Source organism: Xenopus tropicalis, chromosome 3 (genome assembly GCF_000004195.4).
Source record: "Xenopus tropicalis strain Nigerian chromosome 3, UCB_Xtro_10.0, whole genome shotgun sequence".
NCBI classification, from domain to species: Eukaryota; Metazoa; Chordata; class Amphibia; order Anura; family Pipidae; genus Xenopus; species Xenopus tropicalis.
The window spans coordinates 138,597,729-138,615,381 of NC_030679.2; the positions used below are offsets into that span (position 1 = coordinate 138,597,729).

The 17,653-nt window shown below is 45.8% G+C and overlaps 1 protein-coding gene across 5 annotated transcripts in view; it reads right to left on the reverse strand.

Annotated features, from left to right (window-relative positions):
* kcnt2l (potassium channel, sodium activated subfamily T, member 2 like) overlaps positions 1-17,653 on the reverse strand; it is a 62,237-nt gene that overhangs the window by 10,825 nt on the left and 33,759 nt on the right. For all 5 annotated transcript variants that reach the window (XR_001924274.2, XR_001168938.3, XM_012953117.3 and 2 more), the window contains 8 exons: positions 13,392-13,486; positions 12,769-12,949; positions 9,138-9,302; positions 8,718-8,854; positions 7,246-7,309; positions 5,961-6,069; positions 5,150-5,258; positions 3,967-4,116 (listed from right to left, as the gene is read on the reverse strand). Coding sequence is in view for 3 of the 5 variants with exons in the window: in XM_012953117.3 (XP_012808571.1) it covers positions 3,967-4,116; positions 5,150-5,258; positions 5,961-6,069; positions 7,246-7,309; positions 8,718-8,854; positions 9,138-9,302; positions 12,769-12,949; positions 13,392-13,486 (1,010 nt within the window). In the remaining 2 variants the exon portion in view is untranslated. The remainder of the gene's footprint in view (positions 1-3,966; positions 4,117-5,149; positions 5,259-5,960; positions 6,070-7,245; positions 7,310-8,717; positions 8,855-9,137; positions 9,303-12,768; positions 12,950-13,391; positions 13,487-17,653) is intronic.

Below are 17,653 nucleotides of genomic sequence, written 5' to 3' on the forward strand. Positions count from 1 at the left end.
AAGGTCACCATCAGGAATCAGAGAGCCCCTTCCAAGAAGCCACAACTGTTAACCTTTGAAGACGGCCCCGCCAATGAGTAGAATGGACACCCAAATTAAAAAATGGGCCGGGCGCCCAAAGCCACACCCCTGATCCACCCCATTCATGTCCCATTTTGCCAAAACCTTGACCATGGTTAGTCAGCTTACGCTATGGGGCCCCTGACTGCAGTACCTCCTGATTGTAGGCCTGCTCACTGGTCACTGCCTTGCAGCACTGGGACCCTGAGCTGTATTCCATCCTGGAATTTGACTAAAGGAGCTGTATTCCATCCTGGAATGGAACTAAATGCCCTAGTGATGGGCCCACCCTGTTGTCTCTGTGAGTTTCTAGTTTTCACAAATATACAATCAGGTTAATTGGCTCCTAACGAAAATGCCAATTGTGTGTGAATGTGAGACCCTTAAGGTGCCCATACACCTTCAGATCCGTTTGCTTGGCGATGTCGCCAAGCAAGCGGATCTTCTTCCAATATCCCCCACCTACGGGTGGGCAATATCGGGAGAATCCAGGCTAATTCGATCATTTGGTCCTGGGGCCAAACGATCGAATTATAACAACGGGTATAGGCAAAGTTGGTTCGGGGACCACATCAACGAGCCGATGCAGGTCCCCAATCCGACTAGATTTTCTAACCTGCCTGATCAAGATCTGCACGATTTCAGGCCAGATATCGGTCGGGCAGGCCTGTTGGTAGTGCCCATACAAAGGCCGATTAGCTGCCGAATCAGTCTAAGGGACCGATATCGGCAGCTAGAATCGCCCCATGTATGGCCACCTTTAGATTGTAAGCTCCACTGAGAAAATAAAATATCGAAGGGCCCACCACCACAGATTTATAAAACAGGTTTAAGATTAGTTGGGATGTACTGTGAGTAATGTATGCACATAAGCAAATCTAATTATCCTTACATAGCGAGGGGCACATTATCCCATAGATAAGCAATCCCCATTATTAGCCGCAGTGCCATGTATTTGTCCATAAATCCATATTGAACAAACGTACAGCAGTCACGACGCTCGCAGAAGGAAATTGCACAGCAGTGATAATGTTTGCGTATGATAATGTATAATTGGAAACACTGAGGAAATACAAATGGAGATGTATGTAAAACAAGAGGCGGACATCACGCCTGGCCAGCCCTGGGTGCTGATTTTAATCATATATGGAAGCAGTTTGGGTTTTACATTGCAGAGCTACAATCACTGGGTTTGCCCACCTCTTTCTGAGACAATGAAGCTGCAATCAGATTTGATTGTTTTATGATTGCAGTATCTGGGTGAATTAAAGAGGGCCTTGAAAGAGTAAGTAAACCTTTTTATTTTCTTTTTTAAATCTTGTACTCTGTACAACCCCCGGAATAACACCCCTTTTTCCCTACATGCAGATTTATTTTGCCCCTCTATTACAAGCTGTTGAACTGCAGCTCTTTTACTGACTTCCTTGTCTAGAGTGAAACTCTGCCCCCTTTTGCTTTCTGAGCCCTCCTTCTCTCTGACTATGAAGATCTCAAAGAGGTGCCTACTGGGCATGCTCACTGCCTTTGCTCCAATTAAAATCAATCAGGCATGCACAGTAGGCAGCTCTTTGGGGTCTTTATAGTTGGAGAGAGAAGGAATGCTCAGAAAGCAAAAGGGGAGAAGTTTCACACTAGGAAGTCAGTAAAAGAGCTGCAGTTCAGAGGCTTGTAATAGAGAAACAAAATAAATCTGGGCTTGGAACCTGCAGCTTTAATCCTGAGTAATAAAATCCCAAAAATGAAGGGATCAACCAAGACCCTGCATTATAGGAGGCCTACATTTATCAGGATAAAGGCTTGCCCCTGGACTCCTGGGATAAAAAACAAAGAGGTAGATGGGAATATTGAAAACCCTGCACATACAATACCTCTGAGCTGTCTCTGTTTAGGCAAGACTTGTCTAATTCATGGACCCCCAAAAGAAAGGGGGCTCACAGAAATGGGCATGGTTTGTGGTGGATCTGGGGTGGATCTGGGGTAGATCGGTGGCGTGGCCTCTAACATTTGGATGCATAACCATAACAAATCAAAACATGCAACATAAATGGGTAGAAATAACCATTTCATGTGGGTTTAAAATGCAGGAGATGTAGCAGCAAGCCTGGAAAATAAAATCAATAAGCAGTATAGGGAGATAGCACGACCCAAGGAACATTTAGCAGGGTGTCCCCCAAGAAAATTCAATTTTTGAAGACTTGGAGTTATCTGATTTGCTTTTCTCTGTTGCAGCTGAGGCTTGGACCTTCCTATAATGCAGCTCCGAGTCTAGCTGAATGCAGGTCGGAGGCCAGGCTATTTCTGTACGCAGAGGGAGCGCTGAAGGTAGAATGCTGAGAATAGCGTTTAATGGGCATTTTATTTCCTTCTAATAGTTCTGTGATGTAGGGGGAATACTGACGAGCTCTTTCTGTGGGAAACTCCTACTTGTTACTTTATTAAAGGAACAGTAACACCAAAAAATGAAAGTGTAGAAAGGTAATTCCAATATAAGTGCCCTACGCTGTTACAACTGGGGTGTTTGCTACAGAAACCCTACTATAGTTTATATAAATACCCCGCTGTGTAGCCCCGGGGGCAGCCATTCCTGCACTGGTACAGCTGGGGTGTTTGCTACAGAAACCCTACTATAGTTTATATAAATACCCCGCTGTGTAGCCCCGGGGGCAGCCGTTCCTGCACTGGTACAGCTGGGGTGTTTGCTACAGAAACCTTACTATAGTTTATATAAATACCCTGCTGTGTAGCCCCGGGGGCAGCCATTCCTGCACTGGTACAGCTGGGGTGTTTGCTACAGAAACCCTACTATAGTTTATATAAATACCCTGCTGTGTAGCCCCGGGGGCAGCCATTCCTGCACTGGTACAGCTGGGGTGTTTGCTACAGAAACCCTACTATAGTTTATATAAATACCCCGCTGTGTAGCCCCGGGGGCAGCCATTCCTGCACTGGTACAGCTGGGGTGTTTGCTACAGAAACCCTACTATAGTTTATATAAATACCCTGCTGTGTAGCCCCGGGGGCAGCCATTCCTGCACCGGTACAGCTGGGGTGTTTGCTACAGAAACCCTACTATAGTTTATATAAATACCTCGCTGTGTAGCCCCGGGGGCAGCCATTCCTGCACTGGTACAGCTGGGGTGTTTGCTACAGAAACCCTACTATAGTTTATATAAATACCCTGCTGTGTAGCCCCGGGGGCAGCCATTCCTGCACCGGTACAGCTGGGGTGTTTGCTACAGAAACCCTACTATAGTTTATATAAATACCCCGCTGTGTAGCCCCGGGGGCAGCCATTCCTGCACTGGTACAGCTGGGGTGTTTGCTACAGAAACCCTACTATAGTTTATATAAATACCCCGCTGTGTAGCCCCAGGGGGCAGCCATTCCTGCACTGGTACAGCTGGGGTGTTTGCTACAGAAACCCTACTATAGTTTATATAAATACCCTGCTGTGTAGCCCCGGGGGCAGCCATTCCTGCACTGGTACAGCTGGGGTGTTTGCTACAGAAACCCTACTATAGTTTATATAAATACCCCGCTGTGTAGCCCCGGGGGCAGCCATTCCTGCACTGGTACAGCTGGGGTGTTTGCTACAGAAACCCTACTATAGTTTATATAAATACCCCGCTGTGTAGCCCCGGGGGCAGCTGCCCTAGAAGTAGGAAAAATATTTCCTAATTCCAAGTGGACCAGAACTAGTATTATCAAAGGGTGCTCTTGTGTGCTCCAAAAGCTTTGCTCTTGTATACCACATACACTTGTTTACATGCAGCAGTGGGGGGACAAGAGACTGTATAAAGGGGGTGCAGAAGGATATGCACAAATCACCCCACCATTATGCTCTAGGCAGGCGCCTCTTTGTGATCAACTCCACTCAGAGAAGTGATTTTAATAAGGGATACTCACTTTTTATGTGCGTGGAAGGATGAATAGGTAAAGCTTTTCCCTTCATACTCTCCAAAGAATTTGCTTTCACTCAGTCGGATGTGATAAACTTCATTGGCCGAGCAGCGGCTGTAGGTGTTCTGCCACTGATCCGGAGAACTGGCACTGTCTCTAGAAAGGCAAAATAGAAAGATCTTTATGTTAGGTAAACAAGCCGTAGACTGGTAGAGAAAAGAGGCAAACCTTCCCTATAATCTGTAGGGAATTTATTTAGAGAGGGCCTACCAGGGATTTATTATTATTATTATTATTATTAATATAGCGCCATCAATTTACGCAGCGCTTTACAGAGTAAAGGGGTACAAAGACATAACAGTTAACATGTACATATAAACAATTCACAAACATGGTTTGCAGTTACATTGGATGAGGGTCGGAGACACTAGGGGGAGGGCCCTGCTCACAAGAGCTTACATTCTAAAGGGAGGGCGGCTGAGACATAAGGTCAGGGTAACTAGCATGGCTAGTAGTTAGAGTTCATGTTGGTGTGTAAAGTGACAGTAAGTGTGGAGTGAGAGGTGAAAAGAAGTGGTTAGTGAGTATTTGAGGGAAGATTATGGGGGCTCAGGGTGTACTTCTGAGGCAGATCAGGGGGTACTTCTGAGGCAGCTGTACAGGGTCGGATTTGGCCCAGACCCGATCCCCACAGGGCACTCCCCTGAATCTCCATTCTCCCTCCCCCAACGCACTAAAAGTAAGTTTAATTTAAGCAAGCTCAGTGGAGGGGGTCGGATGGGTGGTGGGGGCCCCTGTGGGGTTTCTAAAGGGGCCCATGTGGGGGGTGCAGGGGCCCTTGAGGCAGCAGCCCCGGTGGACCTGCACCCTCCAGTCCGAACCTGCAGCTTTTATTAATTAAATTATACTGATGTAACTGTTCCGTGGGGGCGGTCCTGAGAAAGTGGAAAATAAGCATGGGAGGTTCTAAATTAAAATGGAAGACAAAGGAAACAATGATTGATTCTTTTCCTGACGCAAATAATATCAAATTGTTCAAAAAGTATGTTCTTAATTATTTTCTTTTTCTGCATTCTATTTGCTACATCCCCCCCAAAGTCCACACTAAAAATGATATGGAGAAAAAATTAGTAGTGCAGGATGTGAGGAGTAGAGAATAGACCAGAAATAAAGAACATTTGCCACTTACTGCCCCCTAGAGGTGTGGATGAGCAGAGTTATCAGGGTGGAAGTCGCTGGGCAGACGCAATTTAGAGCCAACATGGCGTACTTGAATTCTTCTTCACAGACCACATGATCTATAGAAGAGAATAAGAGAACAGAAGGTAAGAGAAGAAGAAATATTACACATGGTCTAGTGGTAAATGACATTACCCAGACACTGTGATCCAAATTGGCTTCACCTAATAACCACACACAGGCCATGAATACCCCCAGTATCCAGCTGAAGGAAAAGGAAAGGAAAACAGGTCTTATTATGACCAGGGTTGGCATTAACCTTTATTTATTTATTTATTATTATTTTCTGTAGGTTAATTCTGCCCCGGGCCCTTGTTTAGTTGTCTGGCATAGCTGCCATACTGACTGTTCCTCATAAGAGGCAGAGCAACCAGTGAAAACTCCCCATTGGTTTCCCCTTTGTAGACTGCAACTCTCATAAATGGATTATTTCTGAATGCAGCACTGGAGCGTAACAATATATTTATGTTATTATGTTATAAGCAGCAGAGCAAACAAACATGACTGATGGCTGCCGCTGTATTTATTATATAAGGACGTAACGCACCATAACATGGCATACCCTTGCATTAATCATCAAGAAATCAATATATTTTTATCATCAAACCTCCCCATGAATATACATGCGTGTCTATAAATGATAAACGTTTTAGTTGCCCATTTTGCTTATACAGATATCAATTACTAGCCCCCAGCTCTGGATCTATAACCCGCAGGGCACGGAGCTTCTTGCTACACGAGGGACTGAGCCGTGACAGTACCTGCAAATTTGATGTGAAACTTGTTTTCCGGTTTGAGTATCTGAACGTAGAGGGGACAGTTTGGTGCGAAGTCCTTCACGGCCCAGGCACGGAGGATGGTCTGATGGTCCTACAGGTGAGGAAGAGTATGGCAGATATTATCTCTCTCCTCAAGGAATGGATTGCTCCTAGTCAGCTACACCTGGTGGTACCCTGGAATGGAGGTGGATGGTGTAAGCAGTAATTGTATGGGCCTTAGTTTCCAATTTCTTAGTTACACTGTTTACATAGCAAATAATTCCCTCTGCCATTTAAACTTTTATTCTTCAACCAACAAATGTATTTGTAGCTGTAATATTGGTGTGTAGGCGCCATCTCAGTACCTTGTGCCTGAGTCTGAGCTTTCAGCCAGCGCTACACATTAGAACTGCTTTCAGCTAACCTATTGTTTCTCCTACTCCCATGTAACTGGAGGAGTCCCAAGCCGGACTTGGATTTCTTAATATTGAGTGCTATTCTGATACCTACTGGGAGCTGCTATCTTGCTCCCTTCCCATTGTTCTGCTGATCGGCTGCTGGGAGGGGGGGGAGGGTATCACTCCAACTTACAACGTAGCAGTAAAGTGAGACTGAAGTTTATTAGAGCACTAGTGATGTGCAGCAGGCAGAAGAGTTCAACCTGAACTCACCCACGATGCTCAAATGTAAACCCGCGGGTCCCGTGGGTATCGGGCCGGCCCACACATCACTACAGAGCACAAGTCACATGACTGTGGCACCCTGGGAAATGAATTACATGGCTAGCCCCATGTGAAATTTCACAATTAAATATAGAAATTCTATGGGAGGTACTCATTTGCCTGGCAATCGGCACATGTGAGGTATGAAAACTATACTACATATGCGCTGATCATGAGCGGTAAGACCCCCTCACTGGGAGGGAGCTCACAGTGCAGGTGGCCATGTTGGGGCACACACATGTGCATGAGTAAGGACCCCAATTCACTCATTATTTCAATACATGCCATGTAGGGTTGTACGACACATCCCCCATTCCGATGTCATACACGTGCGCTCCCATTTCTATATGGTAGGTGCCACAAAACTGTTAATAACTTGGCAGTCCATCTTGATTCCCCAGTAAATTGGCCCTTGGCTGTTCCATATCTATGGTTTGTGCCAGTCTCTCCACCTGCTGGGGGAAGGACGGACTCTTTTCTGTCCGCAGTACTTAGATGAATCACAGTTATTAGCAGGAAATCTAATGGCAGTCACCACCCTCATCCCCAAGCCCCGTTAGACATACAGCTGCGATGCGGTCTCGCTCGAAACGATTGCTGAGTATAAAACAGGCTTCTGCGTCATCAATTCTAGGAAAAAAGCAGGAGAAAAAGAGAGGAGAGGGGAGGGAAAACAAGTGAAGGGGCTCATAAGGGAAGCCGACAGGGAGTAGGAGGGGAATAGGGTGAGAGTCGGAGGGAAATTAAGGCAAGATGGGGTTATTTACCAAGGAGGGGGAGGTTGGGGCAGTAAGAAAGGGAACACATACAGAATAGATATGGTTAGTATTGTTACTGGCATAAACAATGTGAAATAATGAACAAAAGGGAGGTTCTGAGAGAAGCCGTTAAATGTGTCAGCCATGTTGTAGAAACAGATTATGGGGCACAAGTAGCTATACAGGGTGCCAGGAATCCCACAAGGCAGGAGTGGCCGGTCACAATATGGCTGCCCAGGTTTTAGTAATGATGCCACTGACTGACTTCCTGAGTGAGGCCTGAGAGAAATGGCCTAAGTTCAGACTACTGAGCAGGGATAGGTTACACACCTCCCAACATCTGATAATATGTTTCACGTCCCACGAAAATCAGGCCAGTTGGGAAGTATGATTAAGTAAAATTAGGGTAAAGATTATAGGTGGTGGTGGGAGGAGCTTTAGTTTCAAGTGTGTGAGGGAGGATTTTGCCAGCTTCCATTTTGTGAGGTGAGCAATAGCAAAGAGTCTCTCTAGATTTGGCAGTGGCCATTTTATTTGTTAGATTGTTAATTTGTAAATCATGCCATCTCAGGGGGTGCAAAAGTTCTAGTTAGTTTAGTTAGGGACTGAGTGGGTAGATGAGTTATTAGTTAAGTAGCCTGTTACTCAGAAGACAGTAATGGCTCAATTGGAACCATTTTGGCGGGGGCCGCTACACAAGGTGTTGCCAGCTGCCACATGGTTCCAGGGCTGGGTGGGCAAATAGTCCCTGCCTCTTGCTCTGTGACTGATGGTGTAACCCTGCCTTTTCATTGGCCTCCAACATTTCATGGCACATTGTGGGCCCCAAGCGCTGGACACTGGCACACCAAGCATACTATATACAGTGAAAGACAGTGATTATTGGGCCCTCAGGCACACTATACACAGTGCATACCCTGGGGTAACAGTATGAATTCAGTGCCCACTTTGTGTTTAATGTCCCAGAACACATAGCAGCATTATCAGGCAATAGTTGTTGGGGGCTTATTCCCCCTGGTGCGGGACCCCCATGGGTGCAGAGCCCTGTTTGTGGGGGTGGGCATGGTATAGACAGTATGAATAGCAGTAGAAGGTATGATTGGGAGTTACCCACTAAGGTGGATAATGCCTCATGGGTGTGATGTGAAGAGCTGGGCAGCAGTAGAGTTTAGCGTGTAGCTGGGCACTGTGGCTATGTGGCATTGCTTTATATGAAGGGCAGACAGTGGCCCAGGAGCATAGCGATAACAGTGCAGGGCGCTTTATAGAGTCCCACTCACTTGGCTCTCATGAGATCCTGGTCCTTGAGGGCAGAACCCTGCAGATAGATGACTCGTTGGGACCAGAGAGGAATTTGCAGGACTCTCCTCACAGGCAGGTCCATCTCAGTGGGGCACAGGAGAACAACATAATGGTCCTGCAAATAAAGGGATAGAGAATTATGGTACTGAATACATACAAATCCTATTATAAAATTGTTACAGACTGGACATTTTCTCCCTGCCGGGGTGAATTGGGTTTTATTTTTCATTTCCTCTGGATCCAATAAGGTAACTGAGTGTAATGTTATCTCACATCTATTTATATTCAACAGGGTTTTAGCCGCTCCCCTCTCCTTCCACTAGAGGGACTCTCACAGCTGCCATTTATGCCTCCCTATTCACTATACAGTATTTTTAATATTGCCTGGATTTCCCAACCTGAAGCCGGGGATGAGCATAGAATTCATTGAGGAAATCCATAAGCAGGTCAATCTTCAAAGAACTGACGCACAGGACCACGTGCTTCTCCGTCTGCGCTCGGTATCGGCTGTAATTCCCGCCAGATTTCTGCCTTTCCATCCATAGGAAGACGAGCTGCTCAAACTGATATACAGAGAAGTCCATTAGTATCACTTTGTGCAAAGATATATTGATATTGCTCATTAAGTGGGCCCTCTACACTCCTGGGCCCCCCTGCAACCCCAGGGTCTGCTTCCCCTTAGTTACAGCCCTTGTGTTTCTGGCAGGCTATAAGCAAAGTTATAGGGCTGTTCCTGCTGAATTGTGCTTAGTACAAGGAACACCTATGCTGACATTCTTTTATAGTATTTCTCTGTAAAGGCTTTGGGCAATCTAAAGGTGCCCCACACAAGGTCAGATTTTAGCAGCTGATTCGGGTCCTTCAGACCATGTATGGGGACCCTCAACGGGTCTCTCTGACTGATACTTTGCTAAAATATTGGCCAGGTGTCAATCGGGCAAGTTTGATTTTTCCTTCAGATCAGGGACGCATTGGCTTCTTGTTCTGACGGTTCCTATTCCCGCTGTTGCAATTTGATGGTTTGGCCCGAGCAGGTTCGGACTGGGCTGCTGGGACACCAGGAAAAATCCCAGTGGGCCCCGGCTCTAGTGGGCCCTGGTGGCCCAGACCCAACCCTTCCTGGCGCTCCCCCTGCCCAACTGTTTCTGCACTGACGCGTTAAACTTACGAGCGCTCAGGGGAGGATGTTGGGTGGGGGACCCTGCGGAGGGTTAGGGGGGCCCCTGCGGGGGGAGTTATGGGACATGGCCAGCGGGGGGCACCTGCAGGGCCCCTGGGGCCTGCACCCCCCAGTCTGACCCTGGGCATGAGGGCCAAACCATTGAATTACTCTGATATCAGCCACCATATTGGTGGAAAGATCCACTCATTCGGAGATCTCACCATTTGATGAGGCTGGCAAATAAGTGGACCTCTGTCAATAGTTGGTAGGGCTGGAACTAGGGGTAGGCAAAAGAGGCACTTGTCTAGGGTGCAACAATGGGGAGGGGGGTGCTAGGACCCTAGGCACGTGCCTCTTCTGCCCAGTGTCGGACTGGCCTGCTGGGGTACTGGGTCTGGGTAGGGACCAATGACTGGATCCTAGCACAGAATAATGCCTGTTGAGAGGAGACGGCATGAAAGTTCTGATGCAGCTCTCACCAGTTGAAATTTTCAAACCTGCCCGATGGCTAGAATAATGGTTTGGGTAAGTACATGAGCCCCTCTGGAAAAAGATGGCAGGCTTTATCTCACTGTGTGTGGTCAGCTTTATGGCTATAACTAAAAGCATAGGAGAGATAAGAGAGAAAAATGTCTGTATCCCTTTAAAATTGTCGAAAAACATAAAGGGGTTGTTCCCCTTTAAGTTACCTTTTAGTATGTTATAGAATGGCTAATTCTAAGCAACTTTTCAATTGGTCTTCATTTTTAGTTTTGATCTACTTACCCTTTTCTTCTGCTTTTTTCCAGCTTTCAATTGCGGGTCACTGACTATTGTTGCGTGAGCTTACAATTTTATTGTTGCCGCTACTCTTTATTACTTATCTTTCTATTCAGTCCCTCTCCTATTCATATTCCCGTCTCTCATTCAAATCAAAGCCTGGTTGTTAGGGTAGTTTGGACCTTAGCAACCAGATAGCTGCTTACATTCCAAATTGGAGAGCTGCTACATAGAAAGCTAAATCATTTGAAAATCACAAATAATAAAAAATGAAGACCAATTGCAAATTCTCAGAATATCATCATAAAGGTGAACAACCCCTAATGGAATAATACAAAAAAAATGTAGGAATGATGAGCCAATGGTATCTCTTTAAACATTCAGCCAAGCAGGAGAGGCAGAGGCGCTTTCAGGCAGGTTAAGCGATACATTGTTTTTAACCTTTAAACATGACTTGTTACACGGGCCCTTAGTCAGGGGAGTAGGTGACAGTGAGGGTTTTGTTGTCTTCCTTTCTCTCTCCCCTGTTCTTTTATCTGTCAGCTCATCTAATCACAAGTGTCATCGGCGGCGGATGAGATGGCGCCGGGAAGCCCAGCGTGTGTCCCGCATACAGCTCGTCATACAGACACAAGGGAGAGAGAGGGGGACAAGAAATCCATCATTATCCGAGGAATGTACGAGGCAGAGCGAAGAACAGAAAAAACAAGTCAGAAATGTGACAGCAGATACAGAAACACAGAGGCTCCATGTGATCAGGGTGAGCGTTAGAGAAGAGAGGGGCCTTGGCTGTCAGGGGATGATGGGAGATGTACATCTAGTATAAATAAATTTAAAGCAACTGGACTTGTTTGGTAATCATTGAAGACGTTTCACTACTCATCCGAGCAGCTTCTTCAGTTCAACTGACTGGTATGGGAAGTCCTCAGCATATATACTCTTCCACTAATCCAATCACAATGGCACTATGTAACTCTTCAGAAAGGTGACATCTGAAACTCACAGAGGTGTGAATGCTGTGGAGTTACTATGATTACCAAAGTATCATGCAAGTCTTCAAACAGGTGTTACTTGTTAGAGTTGCATGAATGGATGTGTGAAGAGTTCTGAAACTGCCGGGGTACAGATGTTAGAACAGCATTGTATGTAGCAGACAGATGGTGTTGAAGTCCCCCGCCTCTGTTTAGGGATGATTTCTCCACTTTGACATGAATGGCCTCTTTTACACCTCTTTCAACATAGTGCCATTGTGATTGGATTAGTGGAAGAGTATATATGCTGAGGACTTCCCATACCAGTCAGTTGAACTGAAGAAGCTGCTCGGATGAGTAGTGAAACGTCTTCAGTGATTACTTAACAAGTCCAGTTGCTTTAGATTTATTTATACTAGATATACCATGACCTGGATGAATGAAAATCTTCATAGACATGGGAGATGTAGTTTAAGGATAACAACTTGATGTCAGTATCTAACACAGTGTACTAGCAGGTCAGCACAGGCACACTTACTATTCACACTAACACTGGGGAGAGCGGTGTAACTGCCAGGAAGGCCCACGCCAAGCCCATTCCTCCATGAGACCAATCGCAAACATGCCGGTACCCAATCATGCACGGGGGTAGGGGAAGGTACAGGGGGGCATGTCCACTAGGGTTTAGAATATCGATATACGCTGGGACTGGGGGTGGGTCCATAAGGGGGTGGACTGAGATGTTGATGGGTGGAGTCATGACATCAAGGGGCAGGGTCCTGACATCACACAGGCATGAGTCATGACATCATGAGGAGGGGGATAAAGGGGCACATTAGAGGCTGGCTGGGGGTGGATACTGGCTCTGCCCTTGGCTGATATTTTACCAGCTAGGCCGGTGAAATACTAGCCAGGTGGCAACCTTAGTGTCCACAAGGGGGCCTGTCTGGAGGGTTGGGGGGCCTGAGTGCAAATACTGCACTTAGCTTTAGTTACGCCACCCTAATTCTAATACACCAGTGATGGTGCCAGTATTACTTGGCTTTGCTGGAAGAGGCACTAAGGACCAAGCTATAGGGTAATCCAGGGGGGAACATGTGCCTGGAATCCTGACAACCAGAGGGTGACCGTTGTTACCTGGATGGGCAGCACAATGAGTGCCACACAGATCATAATGACAACCAGGAGCTGTGACGGCCAGATCTTTGGGGTGACGTCTCCGAAGCCCACCGTGGAGAAAGTGACAATGCAGAAATACAGGGAGTCAAAGAGGGTGAGGTTATTGCCCGCTCTCTCCAGATGCTGAATCCCACAGATGCTGAAAGAGGAGCAATAAATTAAGCAAGATGGCAGAGAATATGACATCATGACAAAGATGACATCATCGGTATGGCTGACATAATTGCTTTCACTCTAAATATGGGACAGTTACAGATATAACAGGGTACCTACTCCAAAATGGTGGTCACACCTTCAGTGACTTAAATGGGTATTTGATTGGTGGAGTCATTAAGCAGGTCAAGGTGCATCAATAATTTGTAATTGTTACAGACTTCCACTCGTTAGAGAGGAGGGCCCCCCTGTGTGAGTTGACTTCCAACCTTCCAGCTTCCTTTAGCTACAACCCCCAGCCTTCCCTTACAGAAAATGCTAGTTGTAGTGCAACTACAGTCGGAGCACCTTAGTCTGGACATCCATCCAGTAAATTATATGGAAATTCAGTTCAAGGCAATACATAGCAAAGCCGCAGAGAGGCTTACCAAGTGAACATGAGGCAGATGAGGGTGCATATCAGAATAAAGACCTGGTTAAACATGGCCGAGTGTGTCCTCTGAATGGCTCGGTGCAAGTCATTCTGGGAGAGAAAAGAACAAACTTGTAATCAGAAACATATGAAGGTATAGTAAGTCTGCACAGAATCTATCATTATTAGGTTATTTTATGATTACCCAATACAATGTACTTTAGAAAAAATGTGGCTTGAAGCTCAGATTAATTTTCAAAAATGCTGGTAGTTGGCCAATTCTAGATATGGTGCATCAGCTGTAATACACTAGAATGGACTAGACCTATCAAAGCTTATATCCCATTGGCTGATGAAGCTGCATCTTGCTGTACTGCTCTACCTGGTTTAATATTTGAGGCCTAGTAACCTGTTTGCATGACTAGGTGAATGGAAGCCTCCAATGAGGAGCTGTCAGTAGACAACAAAATAGCATTATAGCACAATAGCACACAATAGCACAATAGCACACTATAGCACAATAGCACAATCTAGGTATTTGAGAAGTTAAGTAGAGGTCCAAGGCCCAGATGCAACATCAGATGTTAGCCCAAAATTCCCACTCCCCCTGTGGCCACTAGTGTTCTTATCCCAGCCCCTCAGTGTGGGGTTGTCGATTGGGTCCTCAACACCTATCTTTTGTGGTTCAAGATCCCACATGAGGTCAGGAGCTACTGTGCAACCCTGCAGGTTCATAGCCCCTTCTTGAACCCTTCTTGTCTCCACATTCCTATTCCGTCCTTATTCCTTCTCCTCCTACAGAATGTCTGTCTTTAAGCCCCTTTGGCCTCATTGTCAGACTTGGCAAGTAGGTTATCCGGGCAGAGCCTCACTAGCTGGAGAAATGCTTGGGCAAACTGGGAGTTTTCATTGGGTCTAATATGCCAATCCAGATTCTATTGGCCAACCTGTCCTCGTAACTAAGAGCTTCCATTGCCTTAATTAGTTCAGTCACTCTTCTTCTATGTCTGGCAAGATTCTCATTCATCCAGGTCGTGATATACAGTATATAGTAGAAGTCTAAAACAACTGGACTTTTCTTGAGAACATTTCACCACCGATCACAATGGTTCCATTGAACTTATTCAGTTAGGTGTTGGCTGAAACCCAGAGGTGTGAGAAAGTATATTCCAGTCACGGTGGTACAATGATTCTCATTGAGGCAGGTGTTAATCTTTCAAAGTACATGACTGGAAGTGTGAATTGTTGTGAAACAAGGATGTCAAAGCGGCATTGTAAGTTGCTGACAAGCGGTGTCGCAGGCCCCCTCCTCTGTTCAGGGATGGTTTTTCCAGGCTGGCATAAATGGCCTCTTTCACACTAATTTCAAACCATCTGGCTTCTCTGTCCAAAATAAGCACGTTACTGTCCTCAAAGGAGTGTCCCTTTTCCTTGAGATGTAGACAGACTGCTGAGTGTTGGCCTGAGGAGTTTGCCCTCCTGTGTTGGGCCATTCTCTTACAGAGAGGTTGTTTTGTCTCCCCAATGTATAGAGGAATACCCTACCACCATTTCATTACTTTTCAATACTTATCTTCCTATTCAGTCCCTTTTCTATGCTTATTCCAGCCTCTTACTCAAACCACTGCCTGGTTGCTAGGGAAAATAAGACCCTAGCAACCAGATGGCTGCTGAAATACCAAACTTAAAAAATAAAGACCAAATACAAATTATCTCAGAATATCACTGTCTACATCAAACAAATCTAAGGGTGAAGATACACGAGCCACTAGTAGCAGCTACTTGTCACAGCTCAACTGGCTGTAGATGTGTTTTACCAGAGGCAATTCTCAGTATTCTCTATGGCTGGGTGACAAGTAGCTACTACTAGGTAACTCCGTGTGTCTTCGCTCTTAAGGTGAGCCTCCCCTTAGATACAGGACAATACCTTGCTGGCCCTTGCTGCTGACTGACTCCTGCTATGATTATTATACACAGATACTCCCAGGTCCCTCTCCATTTTGCCTAATGCAGTCCCATTAACCTTACACCAACATTTGATCTCACCTGCCATTTAGCCACCCAGTTTGCCACGTTGTCTTTATCCCCCGCAAGGATGCCACACCCTAATTGGCCAGCATAGTTTTGTGTCATCATTAAGCACAATACATTGTTTACAATACCCTCCCCCAAGTCATTAATGAACAAATTCAAGAAAATTGGGCCCAATACAAACCCTGTGGCACCCCATGAGAACTTTACTCCGAGGACAGACAACCACCCTCTGTACACAATCCTTTAGCCGGTGTTCTATCCATGTACAAACAGCATTAACAAGACTAACAGACGTCAGTTTAATAAGCAAACATTTATATGGCACTGTATTGGCTAAATCCAAGCAGATTTATTGTGCCTCACTGTCCAACTTCCTTCTTCCCTCATCATAAAAAGCAATAATGTTTGTGACATGATCTGTCCTTCATAAAGCCATGGGAATTACTGTCATTCTCCAGAACAGTGCTGTCCAACTTCTGTTGTACCGAGGGCCGGAATTTTTCCGACCTACGTGGTGGAGGGCCGATAATGGAAGCCAGTTTTGACTACTCCCCTTTTTGAAACCGCACCCACTTGAAACCACACCCATGTTATTACATGACCATACCCATATTAATGGTTGTAGTACAGCAAAAACCTGCCATACTTTGCCTGCCCTACCCTGCCTGTGTGTGCCATACTCTGCCTTCCCTACCCTGCCTGTGTGTGCCATACTCTGCCTTCCCTACCCTGCCTGTGTGCCATACTTGGCTGGTTTGTGCCATACTTGGCCTGTGTGTGCCATACTCTGCCTGCCCTACCCTGCCTGTGTGTGCCATACTCTGCCTTCCCTACCCTGCCTGCATGTGCCATACTTTCACTGTGTTTGCCATTCTTGGCTGGTTTGTGCCATACTTGGCCTGTGTGTGCCATACTCTGCCTTCCCTACTCTGCCTGTGTGTGCCATACTCTGCCTTCCCTACCCTGCCTGTGTGTGCCATACTCTGCTTGCCCTATGATGCCTGTGTGTATGGCACACACAGGCAGCCTACAGTGACACAATGCTGGCACTGCTCCTACAGTCTGCACAATAACTATATATTAAAAAACTTTTTAATTGCAGTACCACCTCAGTATATGTTCCTTTTGTAGTGTGCAGGGATTATTTGTGGGTTTCTACTGCTCCTGAGGTGTGAACAGGGGAACAATGTGGGTGATTACAGCCTGAGCCTGAGGTGTAAACACTGCAGGGGTTGAACAATGCAGAGATTAAAAGGTGTGAACAACACAGGGGATTACATATTTAAACAATACAGCCTGATTACAGCCTGAATCTGAGGTGAGAACCATGCAGGGGGGCAGTTAATCTCAGTACTGATAGCATTTAAAGCTTACTCAAAGGTAAGCCATCAAAGCAGCCAGACAGGTGGGGGGCCACACAGAGGGGGGTCGCGGGCCGCATGCGGCCCGCGGGCCGCCAGTTGGACAGCACTGCTCCAGAAGATAAACTTGAATGTGATCCCTTAGCAGATCTTTCAATAAGTTGACCACCACAGATGTCAGGCTTACTGGCCTATGATTGCCAGGCAGAGATCATAATCCCTTTTTTTAAATACATCTGCTTTACTGCAATCCATTGGTACCATACCTGATACTCAAGGGCGTATTCCATCAGGTCTTGGGTCTTTATTCACATTTATTTTTGCTTAAACATTATTATTATTAACATTTATTTATAAAGCACCACCATATCCCGCAGCGCTGTAAATAAGTGGGTTACATACATTGGACATAGAGAGTAACATATAAAGCAATCAATAACCGATACAAGAGGTGAAGAGAGCCCTGCCCAAAAGAGCTTACAATCTAGAAGGAGATTTAGTTATGATATCATGTGCCAGCCAATTCCCCCAATATCGCCCACCCGTAGGTGGGGATATTGGGAGAAGATCCTCTCACTTGGTGACCTCGCCAGGCAAGCGGATCTTTATGTGTATGGGCACCTTAAGTAAGAGGTTAAAGAGCTGAAAGTAGAAACATTTTTTATTTTGCACGGCATATTTACCCAGTATTATTTTTACATTGAACTGTTCCCTTAGGATCATTTGCTTTTTCAGAGTTACCTGAAACCAAATATCTCAATGTTTAATGGAGCCAGATATCTTTTTAACATGTTTTTGGAATTAGTCTGTGCAAGTGAAGCAATGTGTTCCTCATTTTTGCTTTCTTGATTGCTGCTTTACAACACTGTCCCCTCTGACTTGT